Source organism: Argiope bruennichi, chromosome X1, assembly GCF_947563725.1.
Source record: "Argiope bruennichi chromosome X1, qqArgBrue1.1, whole genome shotgun sequence".
NCBI classification, from domain to species: domain Eukaryota; kingdom Metazoa; phylum Arthropoda; class Arachnida; order Araneae; family Araneidae; genus Argiope; species Argiope bruennichi.
In genome coordinates, this window is record NC_079162.1 from 125,899,523 (window position 1) to 125,922,188 (window position 22,666).

At 28.5% G+C, this 22,666-nt stretch overlaps 1 protein-coding gene across 6 annotated transcripts in view; it reads left to right on the top strand.

Moving 5' to 3' along the window:
* LOC129958661 (histone lysine acetyltransferase CREBBP-like) overlaps positions 1-22,666 on the top strand; it is a 141,667-nt gene that overhangs the window by 52,927 nt on the left and 66,074 nt on the right. For 5 of the 6 annotated variants that reach the window (XM_056071280.1, XM_056071282.1, XM_056071285.1 and 2 more), the window contains exons 3-5: positions 10,558-10,752; positions 13,379-13,790; positions 13,890-14,045. In XM_056071280.1, coding sequence (XP_055927255.1) covers positions 10,558-10,752; positions 13,379-13,790; positions 13,890-14,045 — 763 coding nt within the window. The remainder of the gene's footprint in view (positions 1-10,557; positions 10,753-13,378; positions 13,791-13,889; positions 14,046-22,666) is intronic. The other variant, XM_056071281.1, reaches the window with a different exon arrangement.

A 22,666-nucleotide genomic window follows, 5' to 3' on the forward strand; every position in this document is an offset into this window, starting at 1 on the left:
CAAGGTTTCATTCTGTTTGCCATGATTCCAACTTACAATGAAATAAAATTGTTCCAGCCTCAGGTAGTTGAAAAGCATCCTATGAATAGCTCATTATTTTATGCATGCCTTCTTTCATCTCTTCAAAGGTCTTTTTTTTTGTTGTATACATTAACTGAATTTAGCTCTTATATTACCTAATTTTTCTCATTCAGTTTAGTTGATAACAATTCTTAACAATTTATTATCCATTTCAAAGCACTAATTATGTTTTTTACTGATTGATAGGAATATTCATTAAATAGAAATTTGATCTTCTAAACCTAAGTCCTATTCCACGTTGAGTCTAGTTTTTTCAAATACTACTTACATGATTAATTTTTATTATGATGATATATTGACCAGCATTCAGAACATAGAACAACATCATGGGAATACTGTAAAATATCTTGTGCTAATTGCATAGGCTTGCACACAAAATTCTAGTGACTTGAATTTGGGAATTTTCAAGATAATTCAATATATCAAAATATTTATCAAAATATTAAATTGAAGGAAGGGAATTTTCATTTTTGCCTCCAAGAAGTTCCATTTTAATTCTGGAGATTAAGAGTTGAAGAAAACCAGTTAGATTTCTTCAATACTACTGATTTTTTCTACAATCTTACACCCTTTGGTAATGACATCTAGGGTACCTGCCCCACTCTAATTATGCAACTGATATAGTTTTAACTTGGATTTGAGAATGTGCGACTTAATGAAAGTTTTTTTACCCTTTAAACTTTTATATTTTCAGAGGTTTTATATAGACAGAGAATAAGGTGGGGCCATTTTTGTTTTAAAAAATTAACTGCATTTTGCATGATTTACATGAAATATTAGCTAGGAAATTTATAAGACCTATTTATCGAAAACAAATGAAATGAGGCAAAGATGATGGGTCAAGCTGAAAGCTTGATCACTTTTATCTAATTCAGGTGTTTTATCTCTTAAACAATGACATTAATGTTAGCTGGACATATACATGTATTTTGTTATAGAAATGGTATTATTTATTAATGTTAAATGGTCATATTTTGTGTTTAATAAAAAAATGAGAAATTTTTCAGTAGCTAGTTTTTAAAAATAATTGATCTGCTCTTTATAAAACTACCAGAACTCCAAATTATGCTTGCTTTAAAAGTTTTGTTATTAATTTGGGTGGAAGAGGAATATCATGCTAAAATGAAATATAATTAATTTCTAATTGTGCAGCATGCCAAAATTTGACCTTATAAAATATGAAACCCAAAATTCTATACTCTTAATTTACAAGTTTGGGCATTTAAGAAGAGTAATATTAAGGTCATAAAAAGTGGTTCTCTGCCAAGTTCTTAAACATTTATAAATAATAAAGACTTTTAATATTCCAATGAAATTTTGAATAGATTAAATGAATGTTATTGGATCATGAATAGTAATTCTAGTGACCCTGTCTGTAATATAATAACAAAAAGTGACATTTCAGTTGGGAGCTGTCCTTTGCAAATGTATGAAAAAGGGGATGCTTTCTTTATAAACCTAACTGCCTTCTGTTTATAACTGTTTAGAAATTTTATGATGTTTACCTTGCTATATGTAAGATTTGCTATTCCCATATTCATTCATTTAATCATTTTCTTCAATGTTTCCAGCTAGTTTATTTAATGTGTTAGAGGCATTTCAGAAGGTATATCTCTTAACTTGTGAAAGATTTTTGTAACTGGCAAGATTATATTCATTGATTTAGCTTCTTTACAAACAAAAGGATGCATTTATAATCTGTAAAGTCCTTAAAATTGCAAAAAATGTCATCGTATTTTCATATTGTTTGTAACCTGTTAATTCTTGCAACACTAAATGTTTATGAATATATTGGATATTTGGAAGATAAAATTTTAATTGGTGCTATTTTATTTTTCACTGTACTTGTTATTTTACTTCTTTTACTCTTTCTTTTTTATATATATCTATTTTATTATGCTTATTCTTTGCAAGGAGGGTTTTTTCCTATTCATTTTGTTAATGAGAGCAGCTTTCATGCTGCATTTTGCTATAATATGGAAAATCAATGTCCTGAATTCAGATGAAATTTTTCTATTTTTCTCATAACTTAAAATCACTTTCTCAGCGATTTAAAATTTTCTTTCATTCTTCTTTCATTCTTATTTATCTTTTATGTGATTCCCAATATTACTTGGGATGAAAATATTTCATGTTTTTCATAACTTATCTTTCATAGAATCTTCATAAAACCTTTCTTATATTTCAGTATCTGGGAGAAAAATTTGAAGTACTTGGAATAGATTATAATAACGTAACAGGTTATAGTTAGCGTTATTGATAGCTATGTAATGTAAATATCTTATGCCAGAAAGTAAAAATGCATTTAAATTTGACTCTTAATAGAATGCTTATATACTTTTAAATAAATGCAGTTGAAAATATTTTCGCATTATATAAAGAGTTTTTGTTTATTGTACACCATGAGTATTTTTATTTATAATTTCAAGGAGAATATCAGTTGTACTAAATGATTTTTAAAAACTATTATAAGCTATTTTGTTTTAGATAGTTAAAAATAATTTTAAAGAATGATAATAAAGATTTAGTTAAATAATACAAGTAGCAATTTACTGCAAATGAATTTAAAATATAATCAATATTTTCATTAAATTAAGAGGACAACACTAAAAATAAAAATTTTTATATGCAGAAATCTAATTTTTATTTATAAAAAAATAAATCTTTAAACTGTCACGAAACCTTAATTAAGTTTTATTTTACTTCATAGTATCATTTTACATGTTTTGAAAAAACATCTGTTAACTAGTTGGGATATCTTTAGTGTATTAACTATCTATCCCTTTGCTTTTTAATATATTAAACTTATTTGATGAAAAGATTTTGTTCTGTAATAATTTTGAAACTCTTAAATGTTAAAATGCATATTTAAATATTTACATGTTGATATTCCTCCAAATGTATTGATTTCCTGACAGTAGAAATTGTCATTTTGTCGAAAATGTCTAAATTTGCTGCTTATGAAGAATTGGAAATAAAAGCGACATGTAATAAAATGAATAAAAGTAACTGTATAAAATGTGGCTTTTATATTTATATGGCTTCTGGTTTACTGGACAATCTTCAGATTACTCTCTTTAACTCTACCATTACTAGGCTACTTTTAATCCTTTCTCTACTTATATGGTCCAACTGACTATGCAAATTCTATCTTGGCAAGATGGTTTCTGTTTCAAATGAGGGGTACAAGATGTAAAATGAGTTATAACCAAGTATATCCTTGCTTCACATCCTGCAACCCTTGTTTGAAACAGAAACCGACCTGCCAGAATGAAATTACCACGGCCAACTGGGCCGAGTTGGTTGTGAAAGGGGTTTAAAGTCAGTTTAGATTCATTCTGTTTCTGCTTTTATTACATATTTCATTAACGTTATTTTACAGTGTACACATTCTAATGTAAGCTCAGAAATAGATAAAGAGGGGACAGCTTTCACTACAGATAAAAATATTGAAAATAGAATGAACTTAGATGTATTATATATATATATATATATATATATATATATATATATATATATATATATATATATATGTAAATCATATTTGTGAAAAAAAGTATAAGCAATAATTTGAAAAGGATGCAGTTTGGTTAAATGCCTTGATTTGTAGGAAAACTGGTATTTCATATTTGGTCTTCGGCAAAAATATATTGCATTTCATTTCTTTCCTGTAGTATTGTTTGTATTGTCTGCAAATGAGGGAAATTTTTTATGATCCATTCAGGTATTTTCATGGAATTGCAGAGTATTTATTTCTGCTTGCAGAAAATGTCTAAGGTAGACTTAGAAAGGTGTCAGACTTGCAGTCTAGCAAATAATGTATAAGAAAGTCTTCCAGTTTAATTTTTATATTTCCAAAATAAATTAGAAACTGCGAGGGTAAGATTAGATAATTACAAAGATAGGTGAGCAAGATTAAACATTCAGTTTAACCTGATTCTTTCAGAAAATAGTTAAAAAACGAAATTTTATTTCTTTTTTTCCCTACATGAAAAATAATCAAAGTATGATTAAGCAGAACCATGCTGTTTAAAAAAAAAAGTTTAATCCTTAACAACTGAATTCAAAACAAGTTTGGAGATTTTAAATCCTTGAAAGATAAGTTTGATTTTCTCCATAGATATAGAATTGGGACCTAACCATATGTAAATTGAGGTACCAAGATCTAGTGCTATTCAGATTTGAAGACAAAAAATTCAATGAAATTGAGATGCTTGCATTTTGGAAATATTGCCAGCTAAGTTTGAAAATACTTTGCATATGAAAATTTTTTCTGTATTTCAAAATATTTATCAGTGCAAACAGTGATTTCGCTTATAAAAGAAAATAAATTTCCTTTCAGTTTTAGAATTACTTAATTTCATCTTAGATCAGTTTTAAAATGAGTAACTGCAGACTAGATGTCATCTGAAGTAGAGAAAGGTGGTTGTAAAGCAGAAAAGCCAAGCGTTTTTTTGGGGGAAAGTATTAATTTTTCTGTTGTCCTTGTACTTATTCATACTGTTTTTCCAAAATAAATTTCTTTCTATTAAAAAAATGAATGCTTTTTTTTTTTTTTTTTCAATTTATATTAAACTTTGTTGAAATTTAACTTTTGCACTTGTATCTTGAGTTATTTTAGTCGACTTCATGTACCATTACATTTCAAAGCATGATTAAAACCTAGCGAAATCTTGGTTAGTAATGAATTGTTATTTAACAAAAGATACTAAGTAAAACAGAGAAAAATCTTTTAAACACCAACTGAAACTTAATCTCATCAAATTTGGGTTGGCAGGGGAAATTATTTGAAGACTCATTTGTTCATGAAGATCTCCACCCTTATACCTATCTTTTCAACTCATGTTTTACAATTTATGAAATGCATTTGATATTTTAGGTATTTCTTAATTTGAAATAAACAAAATATTTTCCAGAAAGATTTTTTTCCTCCTGTATAAAATTAATATCTGCTTTTAACTGAAAAGCTAAAATGAAACAATCATTTCATAATTGATCAATCTATTTGTTTCGAAGCATATTGGAAGTACTTAAACTATGTATATTTCTATGTGTGCAAGAAAATAATTCATTTTTTAAAAGTATTACTCATACTCCAATATTGTATATATATATTTAGGGATATGGTTATGGTCTTTAGGGATGAAGGGGTGTTTTCTCTTGATATGGTTTTGGGATATGGTTTCTTGATATGGTTTTGGAACATTTTTATGGAAATAATTTATTACAAACGCATTTGAAAACACAAATGATTAAATACCAACAAAAATGTTTCATTTGTATGAACATAATTCGAAATGAGACACGTCTGCTACTTCACAAAGCATTTAATAAAATGTAAACAATATCTGATTTCATAGCAATATATTTAAATGTAGACACATTTTATTGTTTACTACTTTCAAAATATTGGATGAACTTTTCTTACATGATTGTATGAAATTATTATTTTTTTCAATATCAGAGTAACAAAAACAGAATTATAGTCAATGGTAACTTATCTTTTCTTTCCTTATGCAATAATGTATAAAGATGAAGTATTACATCCATGAAAGCGTCAAAATATAAATTTCAAGGAAGAAAGGATTGTTTTAAATGATAGCTGATCTGTCTGTTCCTGTGCAAGTGACCGTACAATGTATTTTTCAATATTCTGAATTTAGGATCGAGGATTAATTAAAAAAAATTATATTAAATAAAATAAAATTGAAATTGAGAAACAAGTTAATATGAATGCTTTTCTTTTGCAGAGATTAACAAATCTTGAATTAGGTCCAAGAAGCTTTGGATATACAATATCAGTTTATGTCCCTCTTGTCTGAATCTTTCTATTTAATCATAATTAGTTTAAATATATTAATATACCATTTGAAGCAACTCGAGGCCCATATTGGGATGGACCACTTTATTTTGTACTATTGTTTGATAATCTGGATAATTTTGTCAACACCCCTTCTTCTAATTTCTGCTTCTACCAGGATGACCTTTGTTGTCAGATTTGGCATGTGCCAAAGCACACATAAATCATCATAAATCATACATCATAAATCAACATAAACATAAATCATAATAAACAGATCATTTGTAGAATTGAGTTTTGAACTTCTGATCCTCGGTTTCAGAAGCTTTGGTAAATTAAAATCATAGTGAATTTTTGAAGTTAGTGCATCTGTTTTGAAAATATTTGTCATTTCTACATTAGCAACACATGACATTTTATCAGTCTGAAATGCATATATTTTTTTAGTTCTTAAATCAAATCTACTGTGATGACCTCTTAAGCAAAAAAAAAAAAAAAAAACACCCGTTATAAGAGGTATACATTGAGGTTCCGAAGTCTGTTGTCTATGCTTTGTTACTATAAGAATTTCTTTTAAAGTATTTTTATTGTTGCATAGTTGGTAATGCAACTACCAATGGTTAGGGAATCGGAAGTTTCATTTAAAGAGGCTTATAGTACTATCATTTACATATTTAATTTAACTTTTTGCCACAAGTTTTAATTTTTCCAAGTATTTTTCATTGGGTTTGACATGAATGCTCATTTCTACTTTGTAACATTTAACAATTTCATTATTAAATAATTTAAAGACACTTGTTACAAATTTTTATCTTGCTGAGTAGAGCAACTCGTTGGATTTAATGTTCCATTTAGATAGTAGAGGAGGCTGTTGTAATCTTGAACTATGGTAGAATGATGTTTGATGTAATACTCCCTTTCCAAATTTCAAACATCTCACCTGTTGGAAAGCATTTCATCAAACTAGGCAATGCTGTTCCTGCTGAATGAAAGTAATATTTTCATGCAGTGGCCAATTATGATAAAATTAAATTGTTATTTAGATTTATAATTGAAAAATTGGATCTTAACTTAGAATAGTGTAATGCTTCTGTGCTGCCATGCTTTGATTGATAAATAATATTTAAAGTTAATTCATTGTTTCAAATGCAGATTCAATACAAGGCATGTAATAACTATGATTGCTAGAGATACAGTATACCATAAAAAATTAGCAAATGAAATAATTTTTGAGATTTATTTTTGTTACGCTTTTCTAAACTGATATAAAATGAAATTCTTTTAGAAAAAGTATGTATTTCCAGCAGCTAAGTGTTAAAGGGCGACAAACTGTACCTTTTCTTTAAAGTTGGCAAAATATGAATTGTATTTTTTTAGAATTAGTTTTCTGTTGTCAAAATAAATGCAAGATTTTCATTTAAAATTTGGGAGAAGAAGTTACAATTAACTCATTTCCTGTGAGGAGCATATACTTACAACTACAAAAATGATTTTTCTAGTAATTTGAATTGTCTGTATTCATTAATTCTAATTTTTCAATTCTTTGCCAACATTTTATGCCTGCTGACATAATTCATATGTTTTAAATGGAATAAGAGTTCGTCATCAGACAGTAAATTAATGACCATACTACACAAGCATTTACCTTGACTTTTAGCTTATCTTTAACTTAGTGAGATATTTTTAGTATTAGTTATGATCATCCTTCACATATACCACCATTGGATTGAAATGCATTTCTTATAAGAATTTCAAAACATTTTGAAGTATCAAATCTCATGTTTCAGTGTGTGTTCAAAATGTCATTCCATTTATGCATCGGAATATTTTCAATATTAAAGGCATTTCCTTTAGAAGTAAGCAAACTCTTAAGACACTATAGGGATACCCCTATAGGAATTTGAAGTCAAACTAACATAATGACAAATGTTATAGGTAGTAGCTTCATTGAGCACAACTTTTTCTGATGCTAGGGTGGGTTAAACACTGGAGGGGGGGGGTGTTCTGAAGAAATCGTGTTATGAGCTTGTAAATTTTTCAGATATATTGTTTTAAATTCACATATTTTAATTCATAATAACTATTTTTATTTAGCAATAATTTCATTGTATAATTTCTCTATCTTAATTGCTTTGTTGATTAGTTATACATTAATTTTTGTTAATAATTAATATATTTTGAAATCAATAAATTTATTTATATCTGTTATTCACATATATAAATATTTGTTAAGTATTAGAGATATAACTTGCTATTCATTGTATAAAAAAAGGCTTTTTTTAGTAAAATTTTGATTATAATTGTCAAACAATAAATATTATATTCACCAAGTTATTAAGAAAAAAATGATAATCAGTGCAATTCTATAAATACTGAAATATGATAAAGTAAGAATGATAAAAAGAATTGCAAGATTTAAATTTTCAAATTATCATAATTGGTGCATATTTTTTCTTTTCCCGTTGTTCTTCTTAAAGGGCCACTGTCTAAAACAAATAATTTTATTTTTCCTTTTATTAGTTATCCAAATGTTTTAGAACTATAAAATTATGAAAAAAAAAAGGTGTTCATAAAATACTTTATAGTGAATGGAAGATTGAAAACAAATTTGGATCATTTTGAAATTTATTCAGATTATTAGTGTGTGTGTGTGGGGGGGGGGAGAGAATAAGTGATGCTCGATTGTCTTGTTCAACTTGTAAATGAATATATTTTCAGATACTTAAAACTTTAAGGTGAAATTAATTTAACATCTCACAAGGGGCATTTTATTTACTCTGAGTGAGTGAAATTACATGATTTAATGGCTTGTTTCAAAGGCAGCATTAAAAAATGTTGCATTAATTTAAATATTTATTTTAAACTGAAAGTTTCTCATATGAGTTTGATATTTTTATCGCTTAGCATTAGGGCATAATTAACAAACCAACCTAAGGGTGATCTCCAACACCTTAACATTTTTATTAACATTTAAATAACATTTTTATTACATTTAATTGTTTTTTCTGCTTTGTAATTCTAAATAGGTAGGCAGATAAAATGGATATAGATTTATTTATATATTATAATACTTGGTATCATCAATGGAAAAAGGGGTGTTAGAATTTTTTTTCCTTGGTAAAGGGACTACTAGACCAGAGAAGATTGGGAATTTCTGGCCTAGAACCAAATATACACTTGCACATTACATGCTTACATGTTTTAACCGAATTTTCAAACTTTGCCATAATAATGTTTGCAACAATGAAATCTGCAATTTTTAAATATGTTTATTTGAAAAAATGAGTAAACAAGTGATTTTGCTCTAAAGTTTTTATATGCTCTTTATTTCAATAGTGGGCCTTCATAAGAAACCTATAAATGCTAATTGTCCTTACACTGGAAAAGTGGTAAATGATAGCAAAATCAATGCATAGATTTTAAAATGTGGACTAAAACAGAAATAAATTAAAAATTGATGCTGAATATTAACTGGGTGCAGGTTCATAAGGCCATAGGTGATTAATGGTGATATCTTATGCTCTTATAATTATTGGAGACATAGTTGCTCAGAATGAAGGAATTGATTTTCTTTCCATTATTTTAAAGATATGGTCTTAGACTTAGGCCTTATTTTTTATTATGAAGGATTTAAGTTTTATTTTCTAATTGCTTTGTGCAATTTTAAGAATAAAAAGGTGATATTTTTCATTTGTATTACTTATGTATTTGACTTCTAATCTTATAGTATCTCAAAAAATGAAGTTGTTTATAGTTAAGTAAGTCCAGAGCTGGGAAAAAATAGGATACACATAAGAGTGTACCAGTCTGTCCCTAGTATTCTACAAAAGTAACCTGCATGCAAAGGGCTAAAAGTATAAATCTTCTACAATCATTTTCACTAGTTATTTCAATTTTTTCTACTGAAACTTTTATTTAGATTACTTTAAAGTTCATGATATAGGTATACTAGCATAGTAAAAATAACTAAAATTAATTAAAAAATAAATTTCATATTTATAGAATATTACAAATCTAAATTGCAAGCATATGAATTTTACAATTTACTTATTTTTTTATTGATCACTTGTATGGTTTCTTCAATGGAATTACAATCTTTGCTAGCATGTTGAAAGCAGTGAATAATGGAATTATTTCTGTCTCTGTATCTCAGAATATTGAAACTTTCATTTCAGAGAGTATTAATGTTTGATGTTTAAAATAATTTTCTATTAAAGCACATAAGTCATTCTTAAGTGCATTATGAGGATATTTAGAACTTTTTAACCAAGAGTAATGGTATGCTCCAATATTTTGGTGCGAGTTATTGATTATAGAAGAATTAATTTAGTGGAAAGTTCTGAGCAATTGAATTTGCTGAATTGTGTGTGTGTGTATTGTGCCAGATTTAGTAGGTATTTTTATTTATAAAAAATACCATATTCATTAAATCTGTGTTGTTAAAAAGAATTTTTTTCTCCTTCTTGGTTTTCATTATGATGTGCCTAAGCTAAACTAATTTTACTATCAATTCATTAAAGATATAGAACATTTACATTAATTCCTTGTAAATTCTTTGATTTTCTTTAATTTTGAATATAGTAATAATAATGTTCGTGCATGTTTTGAAATTTTGGCTCCAGTTATTTTTCATTTCATTTCATTTCATTTTTTTCTATTTTTTTTTATTATTACAGGCTCCTGGTGTAACACCATTAGGCCAAGCAAATAATGCCCCCTTTCATGTCTACAATGCTGTATCAGCATCACAAATAGGATTGCCATCTTCCATATCTTCCATCTCTATAAGTGGGCAGCGACAAGCAGTTACAAGTATTGCACTGAATGTACCTCCTAGATATACCACTCCAGTAGATTCAAATTTAGGAAATGTAAGCGTTTTATTTTCATTTTAAAAATTTTTTCTTGCATTACACATTTTAGATTACATTCTCATGACACTCAATTGCTTTAGTATTTGAAGGCCAAATATTTCATAATAAATAAGGCTGTAAATCTTGTTTTAAAAGGATACAATTTTACAAATTTCAAAAGGAATATTTATTGGAAATTCCATATTCAAATTATTGTTCATTTTGTATTCAATTAATTTAAGACTTTCAAATTTAAAGTCGTTAAAAAATATTATTTTAAATTTGTGTTATCTTTTTACTTCTTGAATTTCATTTATGTTGTTTAATTATGAACCTGTAACTTTATAAAAGGACTGTGTATATTGAATCATTCCTTTTTAACACTCTTCTAAGTGTTTAATTAAAACATTTTTTTTTTTTAATGTTGCAACACTATTTTATTCTTTAAGGCATACACTTGAATAAGAGGTTAAACATAACCTTCAACAGCTACAATTGAAATTTACGGAGTTATGGTTTTATATAGTGAAAAATTATGAAATTACTTCTTCCTGAATCCTAACTCGCAGCAATGTTGGTGGTAGTGGCAGTTTTTTTAGCATGGTTAAAAAAAAATATATATAAAAAAATAAAGCAGAATTTTTTCCCAGCATGAATATGAAAAGAATAACTTGCAAGAAAAAAAGAAATTTTACATCATCATACTTTGGTTATAAGGTCCTTATGGTTTTCAATATGAAACCATAACCTTTGAACGGGATCACACTGATTTCTTTACAGTTCAGAATGAAAATTAAATTAAGGGTGCTTTAAATCATGCAATTCATGTCCATACAATCAAAATATAGGTTTAATCCAGATTTCTTTTCCTGTGATATCATGTCTTTTTTGTAAATTTAGGACATTTATATACATACACTCAAAAAAGTACTCAGTGGAAGCTCACTTAAAACGAAATATGGTCTAACAGCACCAACTGGACAAGACCTTACTTTCACATTTTCAAACTCTCCCCCATATTCTTATTTAGTGACCCACATGCTCAAAGAAGTGAATGCATTTTTATAAGAGAAAGTAAAGTAGGGTTGTTCTGATACTCAATTTTGATGTATCAGGTACAAGTTAATACTGATACTCAATTGCACCTGATAGTTTCATCTGACGCATACACTCCCATACACATCATTAATAAGATATTATGCTTCTTAGTATGAAAAGCATATAGTTATAGTTGCCAAAAATTTCTTTTTCAGTGGAAACACACTTCTAAAACTAATTAAGTACTATGACTGAGAAATTTATAGCAAAGTTAACTGGGTATGACGAAATATTTCAATGTGAAACACATTGAAAATAAATTGATTACCCAGTTAACAGGTTAATTGTTTAAATCAGTTCCCATTCTTCATACTGTACTCTAATAATGAATTATGTAAGTAAAAATAATAAATTATGTGAATGAATTTTACTGAATGCTTAGTGATTCAAAATTTAAATTGCTTAATGCCTTAAATTAAGAGATGATTAACAGCTTAGTTTAGGGAAGATTCTAAGTAATGAAAAGACTATAGTGTAAAAGAACGGTTAAGCTATATTTTGAGTATATGGATACATTAAATAATTGTTGCCGATATAGGTAAGCAGCCAAGACAATTTTAAAACAACTAAATAAAAACCTTTTTTCGAGAAATATTAGGGTCAGATTTTAACAAAAAATAAGATGTACCCAATGAAGTTAAGGGAAAGTCTTTTTAAGTAGTGTCATTTTTCAGTGCAGAATGTTGAGTATTCATATTTGAACCTAACTTTTTATAAAACTTGTTACTTTTTAAATACACCAAGACACTATTTAACTGAGCAGAATAATGCATCTTGTTACTTTTTATTTTTATCAACATCGATTGGCACTGATTTTGAAATTAAAATCAAAACTGTTTTTGTGGTTGAACGTTTCAAATACTGGATACAAACACATAGATTAACTCTAAAAATGAAATATTGATGCATTTAGTTTTATTAATTCTGAAGCTAGAATTTATAAATAAATGTATATTGAAATAATTTGTGCATAAAAAGTTAAATGCATCTTTGTATGATTTCAGTTTCATTTTTCTGAATAATCATTTTAATATTTTATTTCTACAAGGCCTTTCATGTTTTCTTCTTGGAATTAATTTTTATTCATAATGATTCATTTTGGCATTAATCGCGTTTTTAAGCGGAAATTTTATTCTGTTTTTGATTTTTTTTATTGCTTAAGAGCTCCGTATTATCCATGCTATAATTTCTTAATAGAACAATTACAATATAACTAGAAATCAGCTGATTACTGTTTTTAATACTGTTTATGCATAATTTGGTGGCAGTCTATCTATTATATGTGCTAATTTTTTTAACTAATTGCAATAATTGAGTTCTTTTATGGAAGTATAAATATATCTAATGTTCTTAAGTGTGATTGTAAATAAAAATATAATCTTATTTCACTTCAGAAACTCATTATTTAAATTTTTTTTATTAAACTGCTAAATTAGTTCGGTTATAATTTGTAATACTATTTTCCCTCCATTTCTTTATTTTGTTTGTGTCACATAATCATTAATATAAATCAATATCTTATTTTTCCATAATTTCTTTTCTACAGTCAGTGCCACAAATGTCAGTTTCTAACCATCCTGTTACGCAAAGTCCTGGTCAGCAGAGCTCACCAGGCACAGTTAGTGTAGCTCCATCTGTTGGAGCACCTGCACCTACTGCTGATCCTGAAAAGCGAAAACTTATTCAGCAACAACTTGTTCTGCTTCTTCATGCTCATAAGTGTCAGAGGCGTGAAAATCAGTCAAATGGAGAAGTGAGACAGTGCTCTTTACCTCATTGTCGGACTATGAAACATGTGCTTAGTCACATGACAACATGCCAAGCTGGAAAATCTTGTGGTGTACCCCATTGTTCTTCTTCTCGTCAGATAATATCTCATTGGAAGAATTGTACCCGTAGCGATTGTCCTGTATGCTTGCCATTAAAACAAGCATCTGATCGTAGGCAGCAGCAAGCAGGTTAGTTCAGTTTATTATGGTATTTTCCCCATTATTTTGTTTCTCTTGTTTTGTAATATATATTTAAGGACATGGATTCATGCATTTAAAAATCTTCAGCAGCTGCTGTTCAGACAAGTCAGTCAGGTCAAGTTCCAGCACCAGCTGACATGCAACGGGCCTATGCAGCACTTGGACTTCCATTTAATGCTGGCAATGGCAGTGCAAACATTAATCCTGTGATACAACGGAGTCAAACTGTTTCTGTTCCTCATGGTAATAATCTCTCTTTTATTGTTTAAATTAAAAATAAAATTTGTCTTGAAATATAACTGAGACATTGTTTCTTTACTGTTTTCTTGTACGTTTTTTTTTTTCTTTTTCTTTTCTCCTGACTACAATAAAGGAATTTTGCATCCACCCAAAATGTTAAATACTTCTGTAATGATCTATTTCATTAAATTATTCATAAGGAATTTCTTTTAAAAGAGTTCAAAACTAAACATTTATTAAAGACCTACTGATAGATTGAGATACACATCATGACTTACATTTCTACAATATTATTTTTTAGTTCCAAAATATCTGCCTATTGCCTTATTGCTGCATACATTCTCTCCCTAATAACAATAAATTGAAAACTATCCTGCTTTTGTCAATTACAAATACAATATAATTCGGCCATCTTAATCTCTCAGTTAGATAAAATATTAATATAATATTGAGAAAAAAATGCAACATTAAAAATACAGTTCTGTCCATCCTGTATGAAACTTATGTGAATTAAAACAGGAACCTCAGTTCGATTTGATAATTCAAAATTTTCAGCAAAATTCATCACTGATTTATGAAATGTGTTGCAATTCTCAAGATGAAAGCATACAAAAATACTACAAAAGGGGAGGGGTAATCACTTTTCATTATTGATATTATTATTTAGATAATATCATTGATATTATTAACAGTTGCCATTATTGACATAATATCAATAATGGTAAGTGATTTTTTGTGTGTGTGTGTGTGTTTTTCTCTTGGAACTTGTTGCAAAGAGGCTTAAGGTGATTAAGGTGAGGTGATTAAGATGCAAAGTAGCAAATAGGTTCAGGCCTGGTGAGATTGAGTACAGAAGTTTTTGCCTCTTTCTTTCTGGAACTTTATTCACTGGACATTTGAAGCACATTGATATATGATAATGAGAACAGAAGAAAAGAAGAAGTCGGAACTATATTTCTTCATAGTAGGAAACCAATAAAGTTCCTTGAATTTGGACACATCCTTCATTAATTACATGAAGTAGCTTGTTACCTTTAAAAGCATAATTCTGAACTTTTTGTTTTTCTTTTGTTCAGTTTTTAATTTTTTTAAAAATCATTATAAACTCCTTCAAATTATCATCTGCATGCTACATCATAAGAACTTTGTCCTCAGCACTCAACCTGAGACAAACCTCTGATTTATTTTCTATCAGGTTATCTAGTGTATCTTAAAATTGAAGTTCTGCTGACTGAATCAGTATGAGACACAGAGGCGGCGGCAGAGATTTGCCGGCGGGGAGGCTAGACAAAGCCGACAGGGGGACAAGCACAATATATCTCATTTGACTTCAAAATAACTCATAATAATTAATTTTACATTTAATTAAAGAAAATCAAGTATTGTTTAGCTTATTTTTTATTTAGATTCCGATCCTTTCTTTGATTGTTAAAATTTTACAAAGGAATTTGTAAAAAAATGTTCTCTGTTTCTTTTAATGATCATCAAAAAATCGTCAACATTTGAGTCTATTTCTTTATAAGACTGTTGAGATTTAATTTCTATGAGATCTAAAATTAGAAAAAAATATGTTATATTCCTCTAGATTGCTGAATATATATAGAAAACACATATTACGCCAGAATGACGTGTCATGCTAAATGAACAAATGCATGCTGTTATTTTATATCAGAAGCTATATAAAAAAGAGTTCAAAGGAAAAGTTTTTTAAAAGGCGACGAGTCTGATCTAAAATAATAAATAAAAAATATTCGATGTTTTCACCAAAAATCGATTTTTCAGCGTAGTTCCCCCTACCTAAAATATTTGTTAAATCAGGATTGCAGCAACGAGCAGGAATTCAGATGTTTTTCGAATCCGAAGATAATAAGTGCGCTACAAAAATACAATAAATTACATTTAACACAACAAAAAATTTACCATAGTTCTGACACGATCAATATAGAACGCTGAAAAGATTTAATAATGCCGTTTCTTAAGAGTACTGGAGAAAATATTTTGTAAATATATGTATAAATTTACTATTTTACGTAAGATATGAAAAATATTCTTATGAAAAATGGGTTGCTTAAACATTAGATCCCCCATGTATTTATTTTTCAATATATATTTAGGTTTAAAAAACCAGTGAATTTTATTAAGAAACAATTAGATTTTGAATATGAATTCACCTATCTTCATTTTTAGGCATGCGTTCTTATGGTTAAGTACTTTTTAAATCATTGCAAGCTAATATTCCTCAAAGTGAGTTTTGTCCCCTCAATTGCATGCATTGCCTTTTCTTAACCCATTTGTATACAATGACGAGTCTGATTCGCTATGGAATTACTAAATTTTTAATCTGCAATTTAGGAGTAATTTAAAATACAAAAATCACTTGAAAACGCATCATTACCTCAAATGCCCTTATATTATTCTAGGGATTAAAATAACAATTACCCCATTTTTTTTGTCGTCAGTTGTAGTCGGTAATACCTCTTTTGTGTAATAATTGTAATTTGATAAATTAGATTGCGAAAGAAAACAGATATTTTACTGTAAATAAACCTAATTTGCAATTGTACAATTTACTTACTTCAGTAATTGATAATCAAGCCACATAATTTCGCTACAGTAAAGTAACTTTCTTTTAGCATGCATATGCGCAACCGTGTAAAAAAAAAAGTGTTTGTTGAAATTTAGCTATTAATTAGATTTTAGTCTGGCAATTCTCATAGTGAAATGAATAAAATAAATTTACCAATTCATTACCGAGGAAGTAACAATTAGATGACAATTAACGACGTTTTGATAATAATGATGAATTATGGAAAACAATTCTATCGTCCTATTCATGAATAATATAAAAACTTCAATTTCTCTAATTATTCCACTGGCAGGTAATCGAAGTGCTCGATGAAAATAATTTTTCCCATAATCTTTGATGAAATCTTAGCTGAAGGGGAAAAGATTAGTCGAGAAAAATGTGACGTCTTATTCACTTGCCAGCTTATTGATTATTGTGCTAAATATAATATAAAGTATAAGCTGAATGAACATTATAACATTTAAATCAGATGACTGAGAATTTGGATTTAACGTCATCGACATTCATTGCGTTGAAGTCTTAGTCGACCGATCAAAATATTTTGGCAAAATGCAACATATTTTATGTTTTATTCGCATGTCACCTTGTCGGATATATATTGCCAAAAGTAATAAAAAAAAGCTTGATGAACGATATTTGAATCAAATGTCTGAAAATCTGCTGATATAGTTTTTGACATTCATCACATTCAGTTCACAGTGGGCCGCCTTAAAATTGTCGGCAGAATGCGGTATCGTATTCAGTAGGATATATTGCCAAAACAAGTGTAAATTATAAGTTAAATGAACGACAATTCAATCAAATGTCTGAAAATCTGCAGGCTTAACGTCTTAGACACTCACCGCATTGATTTCATAGTCGGCGGGTTAAAAATTGCCAACAAAATGAGCCTATCACCTTGTCGATATCTAATTCATTTGTTAGCTTGTCGGTTATATATCAAAAGTACAAATTATGAGCTGAATGAACGACATTTGAATCAGATGCCTGAAAATCTGCCAACTTAAGATCTTCGACATCCATTGCATTCAGTTCTTAGTTGGTCTATCAAAAATTGTCCGCGAAATACGTCATATTATTGACCTACCACTCTATCGATTATTTTGTCAAATATAGTCAAAACACTTTAATCGTTACTTGGATATTTCGACTGTTTACAATATATTAACTTCAGGGCAGTTTTTAAATAATCATATTCGATAATGCGCATCTCTCTACAACCATTCTGAAGTGGTGAACATTTTTACCGACGAAACTTTGAATCTCCCGTCAACAGGGGGGGGGGGGGCATGACACTGTCGACAGGGGGCAATTGCCCCCCTGCTACCGCCGCCTCTGATGAGACATTTTAGAGCTAGGTCTATGACGAATTTCAAAATCAAATTCTTGAATGAAGAGACTCATGCGAGCAATCTGGAAGTCACTTAAGTTGTTTTGCATTCGTGTAATATAAAGCTTGGCATTCAGTTACCATTGTGAAACTGATGTCTAGCAAAAATTGTGCAAGTCGTTCTATTATCCATACAATTGCCATTAACTCCATTTGCTTGAATGACATTTTCAACTCTGTAGTCGTTTTATTTACAAACTAAATGCTATTTGTTATTTCCTAGTGGAAGTAGCTCCACACAATAATCGATATATACTTCAGTATTTATGCAGGATTGGAGAACCAAAATCGTTTGATTTCTTTATTCATGTTTTAAGTTTTCGTGGCTCTTCCTAAACTTTCTCCCATTTAAAAATTTCATTGTTTTTTTTTTATAAAACTGTCTTTCTTTAATGGCATAATTTGGAATAAATCTCCTAAAGAAATTTGTTAATTCAAGAAATCTCCGAACGTCACATATATGTTTTGATTGAAGAAATTTAGATATAGCTTCTAGTTTTTTGGATCCTGGCATGATTCCTTATTTTTAATGATAAATCCTAGATATTGTATTTGTTTTCCAAATTCCTGTTTGGATAATTTCAAAGTTAAATATATACAAAGTAATCCTCCGAATATTTCAGTTCGTTTTTCTATCACCTCTTCTCTAATATTTGCAAGGAACAAGCATTTCGTTCAAGTAGCCAATTGAAGGTACATCAAACGTTGAAACTCGATTGGAACATTTGTTAAGTGAAAAATAGTTCTCTTTAATTGTTTTGTTTCATTAGGTGTTATGATAATAATTTTTTTCTTTATCTTTTCTCCTAACAGTATATGTAAATACCCATGTGCAAAATCCAGAATTGTGAGAAAGTTACAACCGTATAATTGCTTCAATAAATTATCAGTTTTAGGTAATGGACATTTATTTTTTATAATCTGACTATTAAGACTTTTACAGTCAATATTTAACTTGCTCTCACCAGGTTTCTTCTTAACCAGTGACAGGAATAAAGTCCATTTTCTCTCCATTCTTTTACAAATTCTTTAACTCTTCAACTGGCTGGAACGTAGAAAGTCGCTCCAACGAGTCTCTTGAAAACCGGCTGGAACGTTGAAAATTGCTTTCTGAAAAGTGCTTTAAAATCGGCTGGTCCTTAGGAAGTTGTTTTCCGGAAACTGCTTTAAAACCGGCTCCGACGTAGAAAGTCGTCGATGCTTTCCTCCTTAAATATAATAAACGAGGTGGGTTATCGGCTTGTTAAGGTTATTTTGTGGTTTTCACTGAACTTAGGTGGTCCCTCCAACTATTCAAATGAAATCCCGAAGAGGAGAAATAACGTTCTACATAAGAATTCGCGATTTCAGGATCGATTGGTGATATGAGCTGTATATTTCATTATTGATTTGAATATTTCATTGTTTCAACGCAAATTTAATATCCAAGTAAAAACTATTATATTTATTAAAAGGCAGGGAATACCTCATTTTCTATAACGGTTAGTGATTGTGATTAGTTCGCAAAAAGGGGTTTAGATTTTCTGTACTTGGTTGAGGAAATATTAAAAAAGTACGTTTGAACTTTTAATAATACATTTTTTTAAAATGTAGTAAAATATAAAAAATACTTATATAAATTTTCAAAATTTACTTTCATTTCAATTATTAATGTGGTGCCAGGTATCTCACTTCCCGCCATTGAGCGACGCCTCTGACCTCACTTCCCACCACTAAGCGGTGCCACTGGTGGAGGAATCAAGATCGACGTTCAGTTGACGCCTAGACGAGGCGAGATGATTACGATGTGTTTAAAAAGACAAAGACGAAATATTATGGCGTATTGTAAAAAAAAAAGGCGAACTTGCATGTTATCGTCGAACTTGATTATCCATTCCATTCTGTAAATTAGTCATCATCATTTGTTCATCATTTACTTAATTTTATTGTCATCCATTAAATTCTAAATTATCATCTGGACTTGTTATTGCTAGGCCATCACACCCCCACATTAAGATAGACAAATATTTATTTATAAATGTAATCTTAACTATTGCTTAAGTTTTGTATATAGATTTCCCCCAATAATTCATTACGTAATGAAAGACAAATTTGAAAATCTTTGAATCTAATTATTTATTTTTTACTTTTTTAGAGTGAACTTTGGTAAAAGCGTTTTTAATTATTTTTATAAACCATTTTATTTAAAGTATCTTGATAAAAGTAGTTGCTATTGTTCTTTTTCATTGTTTAATTTTTTTCATTATATTTTAATACAAGCATTATTTACTGCTTTTTGCATATCATCTTTCTTTTTTTTTTTTAATCAGACAGGGGGGGGGGGGAAATCCTTTCTATAAGAATAAAAAATATTTTTGTAGAAATTAGATTTTTAAAATGTATAATTATATTATAAATATATATTTGAATCTATATAAAAAAGCCGTATTCAAATGGAAAGACGTTTTGTTATTTGTGTAGGGCTGCGAAAAGCGCAACTGATAAAAAAAATTACATAGTAATAATAAAGACTATTAAAAAAAGTTCAGCATATGAAAGAAAGAAAATATATTTAATAAAATGGGAAACTATTATGGAAAAAAATTATTCATATTGAACAAAATTGGATGATGAGAAAATTTAATTGACATTGCATTGAAGAATGGAATGAATAATGTATCTGTGCAATTATAATTATTGCCTTGCATTAAAACAGTATTAGCTATTTAATGAAAATAAATAAATGTGTTAAAGGCTGATACAATTGCTAACTTTTTGAACTTATCACAACTTAACGTTGTGAATTCAGAACTTCATAATGAGAACTGATTTATGTATATATACTTTAAAAATGAATGCCCTTATAAATGGAAGTTACTTTCGAATAGGTGATACAATTTTCTATGTATGTGCTGCATAGTTGCTGATGAACTGTAGCATATAAATATTTTAAAATGTCTTCTAGAAGAAATTTTAAGTGTAATGTAATTTATAATGATAATAAATATAACACATAGAGTACTGCATAAAATCTGATTATATTTTACTAGAAATATTTATAAAAAATAATTAAATGATTATTAAACGTTTTTTTTATCAGAAATAGTTTGTATACTTTTTTTTGTAAAGTGACAAAAATAGAAAATTATTGCCGAATTCCATGTAGCATTACCGCATTCTTAAAAATTAGAATATTAGCATAAAACTATAAATACTGAAAAAAAAATTTAAGTAATGGCTCAAAATATAGCAAAACTCTTTTATGAAATTTATAAAAAGACATAAATTCAGTATTTAAAAGATAAATGAGCTTATGTGGAGGTTTACAAAATTTCACCCATTACAATTACATGTAAGGCAATTTAAATAACAGATTTCGTATGATATATATGAAAGCATTCAAAACGTTTCTATTTTTACTATCTACTGTCTACTCTCAATAAAGACATAATAGAATCATTCCTATTTATTTGTAATAATGTCGAAGATTTGGCTCCATGTGGTGTAAATGTATAATATTCTGTTTTATTACTGCCATGGTTCATTTATCATTTTACTGTGCAAAATGTTTTAAGAGAAACTTCCCACAGATTATCACGAGTAATTTTTTTTTTTTATCTATGGATCTCGGTTCCATTCAATTGTTAGTATTTGGTAATAAAGTGCATGTAGTTTTTCAACTTGTTCGCATTGTTAATAGAAATCGAATTTTTATTTACGATCAAATTAAGCAGCAAACTGTCGGCAAGTTTAGTGCTAAAAGTTGTCCAGGTTATGTTACAAAGAGAATCGTCACATCTGTCGACAACAGCCTATTCAAGAAAAATTTGTGTCGCAAGATGGGTTGTATAGAACATGTGCCAGGCATATTGTACAACAGAAGTACGAATCTCGCATTGATAGGATGGATATGATGGATATTCTCTTTTGCTTGGCATTCAGCAAGACACAAATAAATGCTTCTTATCAGGCTGGGATCCAAAACGGTAATTTATCACTTCTGAAAGTTCTATTCTATTTATAGAATAAATGTGTGCATTGTGGCAAAAAACTATGGAAAAAAGTATTTTGAGCTTTGATCTACAAATTTATTATATTGAAGTATATTCTTTCATACAACATTTAAAGACGACTTCTTAATATATTTAATAATAATTCATGACTGAAAAGTAAAATAAAAAATTCTATTTCCTTTTTCACTAATATTAAGCAATTATTTTTTATGCACTTTCTAAGGCCAGCCCTAAATGGGCGAACTTTAAAGAATGTTCATGAATGCTTGATCCTGCAATTGAGCTTTAACTGAAGTATAACAAAACTTTTAACAAAAGCAAACCCCTGAAACATACTCAACATTAAAAAATAAGGTCGATTCTTATCTTGATATCAACAATGAAAAAAAAAAAAAATAGGTTGAACGGATAGAAGCAACAAGGAAGACGATTTAATTTCACTTCATAATGAATTATATTGATGTAAAATATACTTAAATATGAATTAATATAAATATTTAAAATTAATAATTTAGGAATATATTGGTTCTTGGTTTTTTTTAAAAACTATTTGTAAAGCTATTTTTGTCTTGATAAGAAAATAAAGTTGCAGATGATATGAAGATTTTAACATCATGAGACTACAACGAGTCTTCTGTGACTAAACTTCCAATAA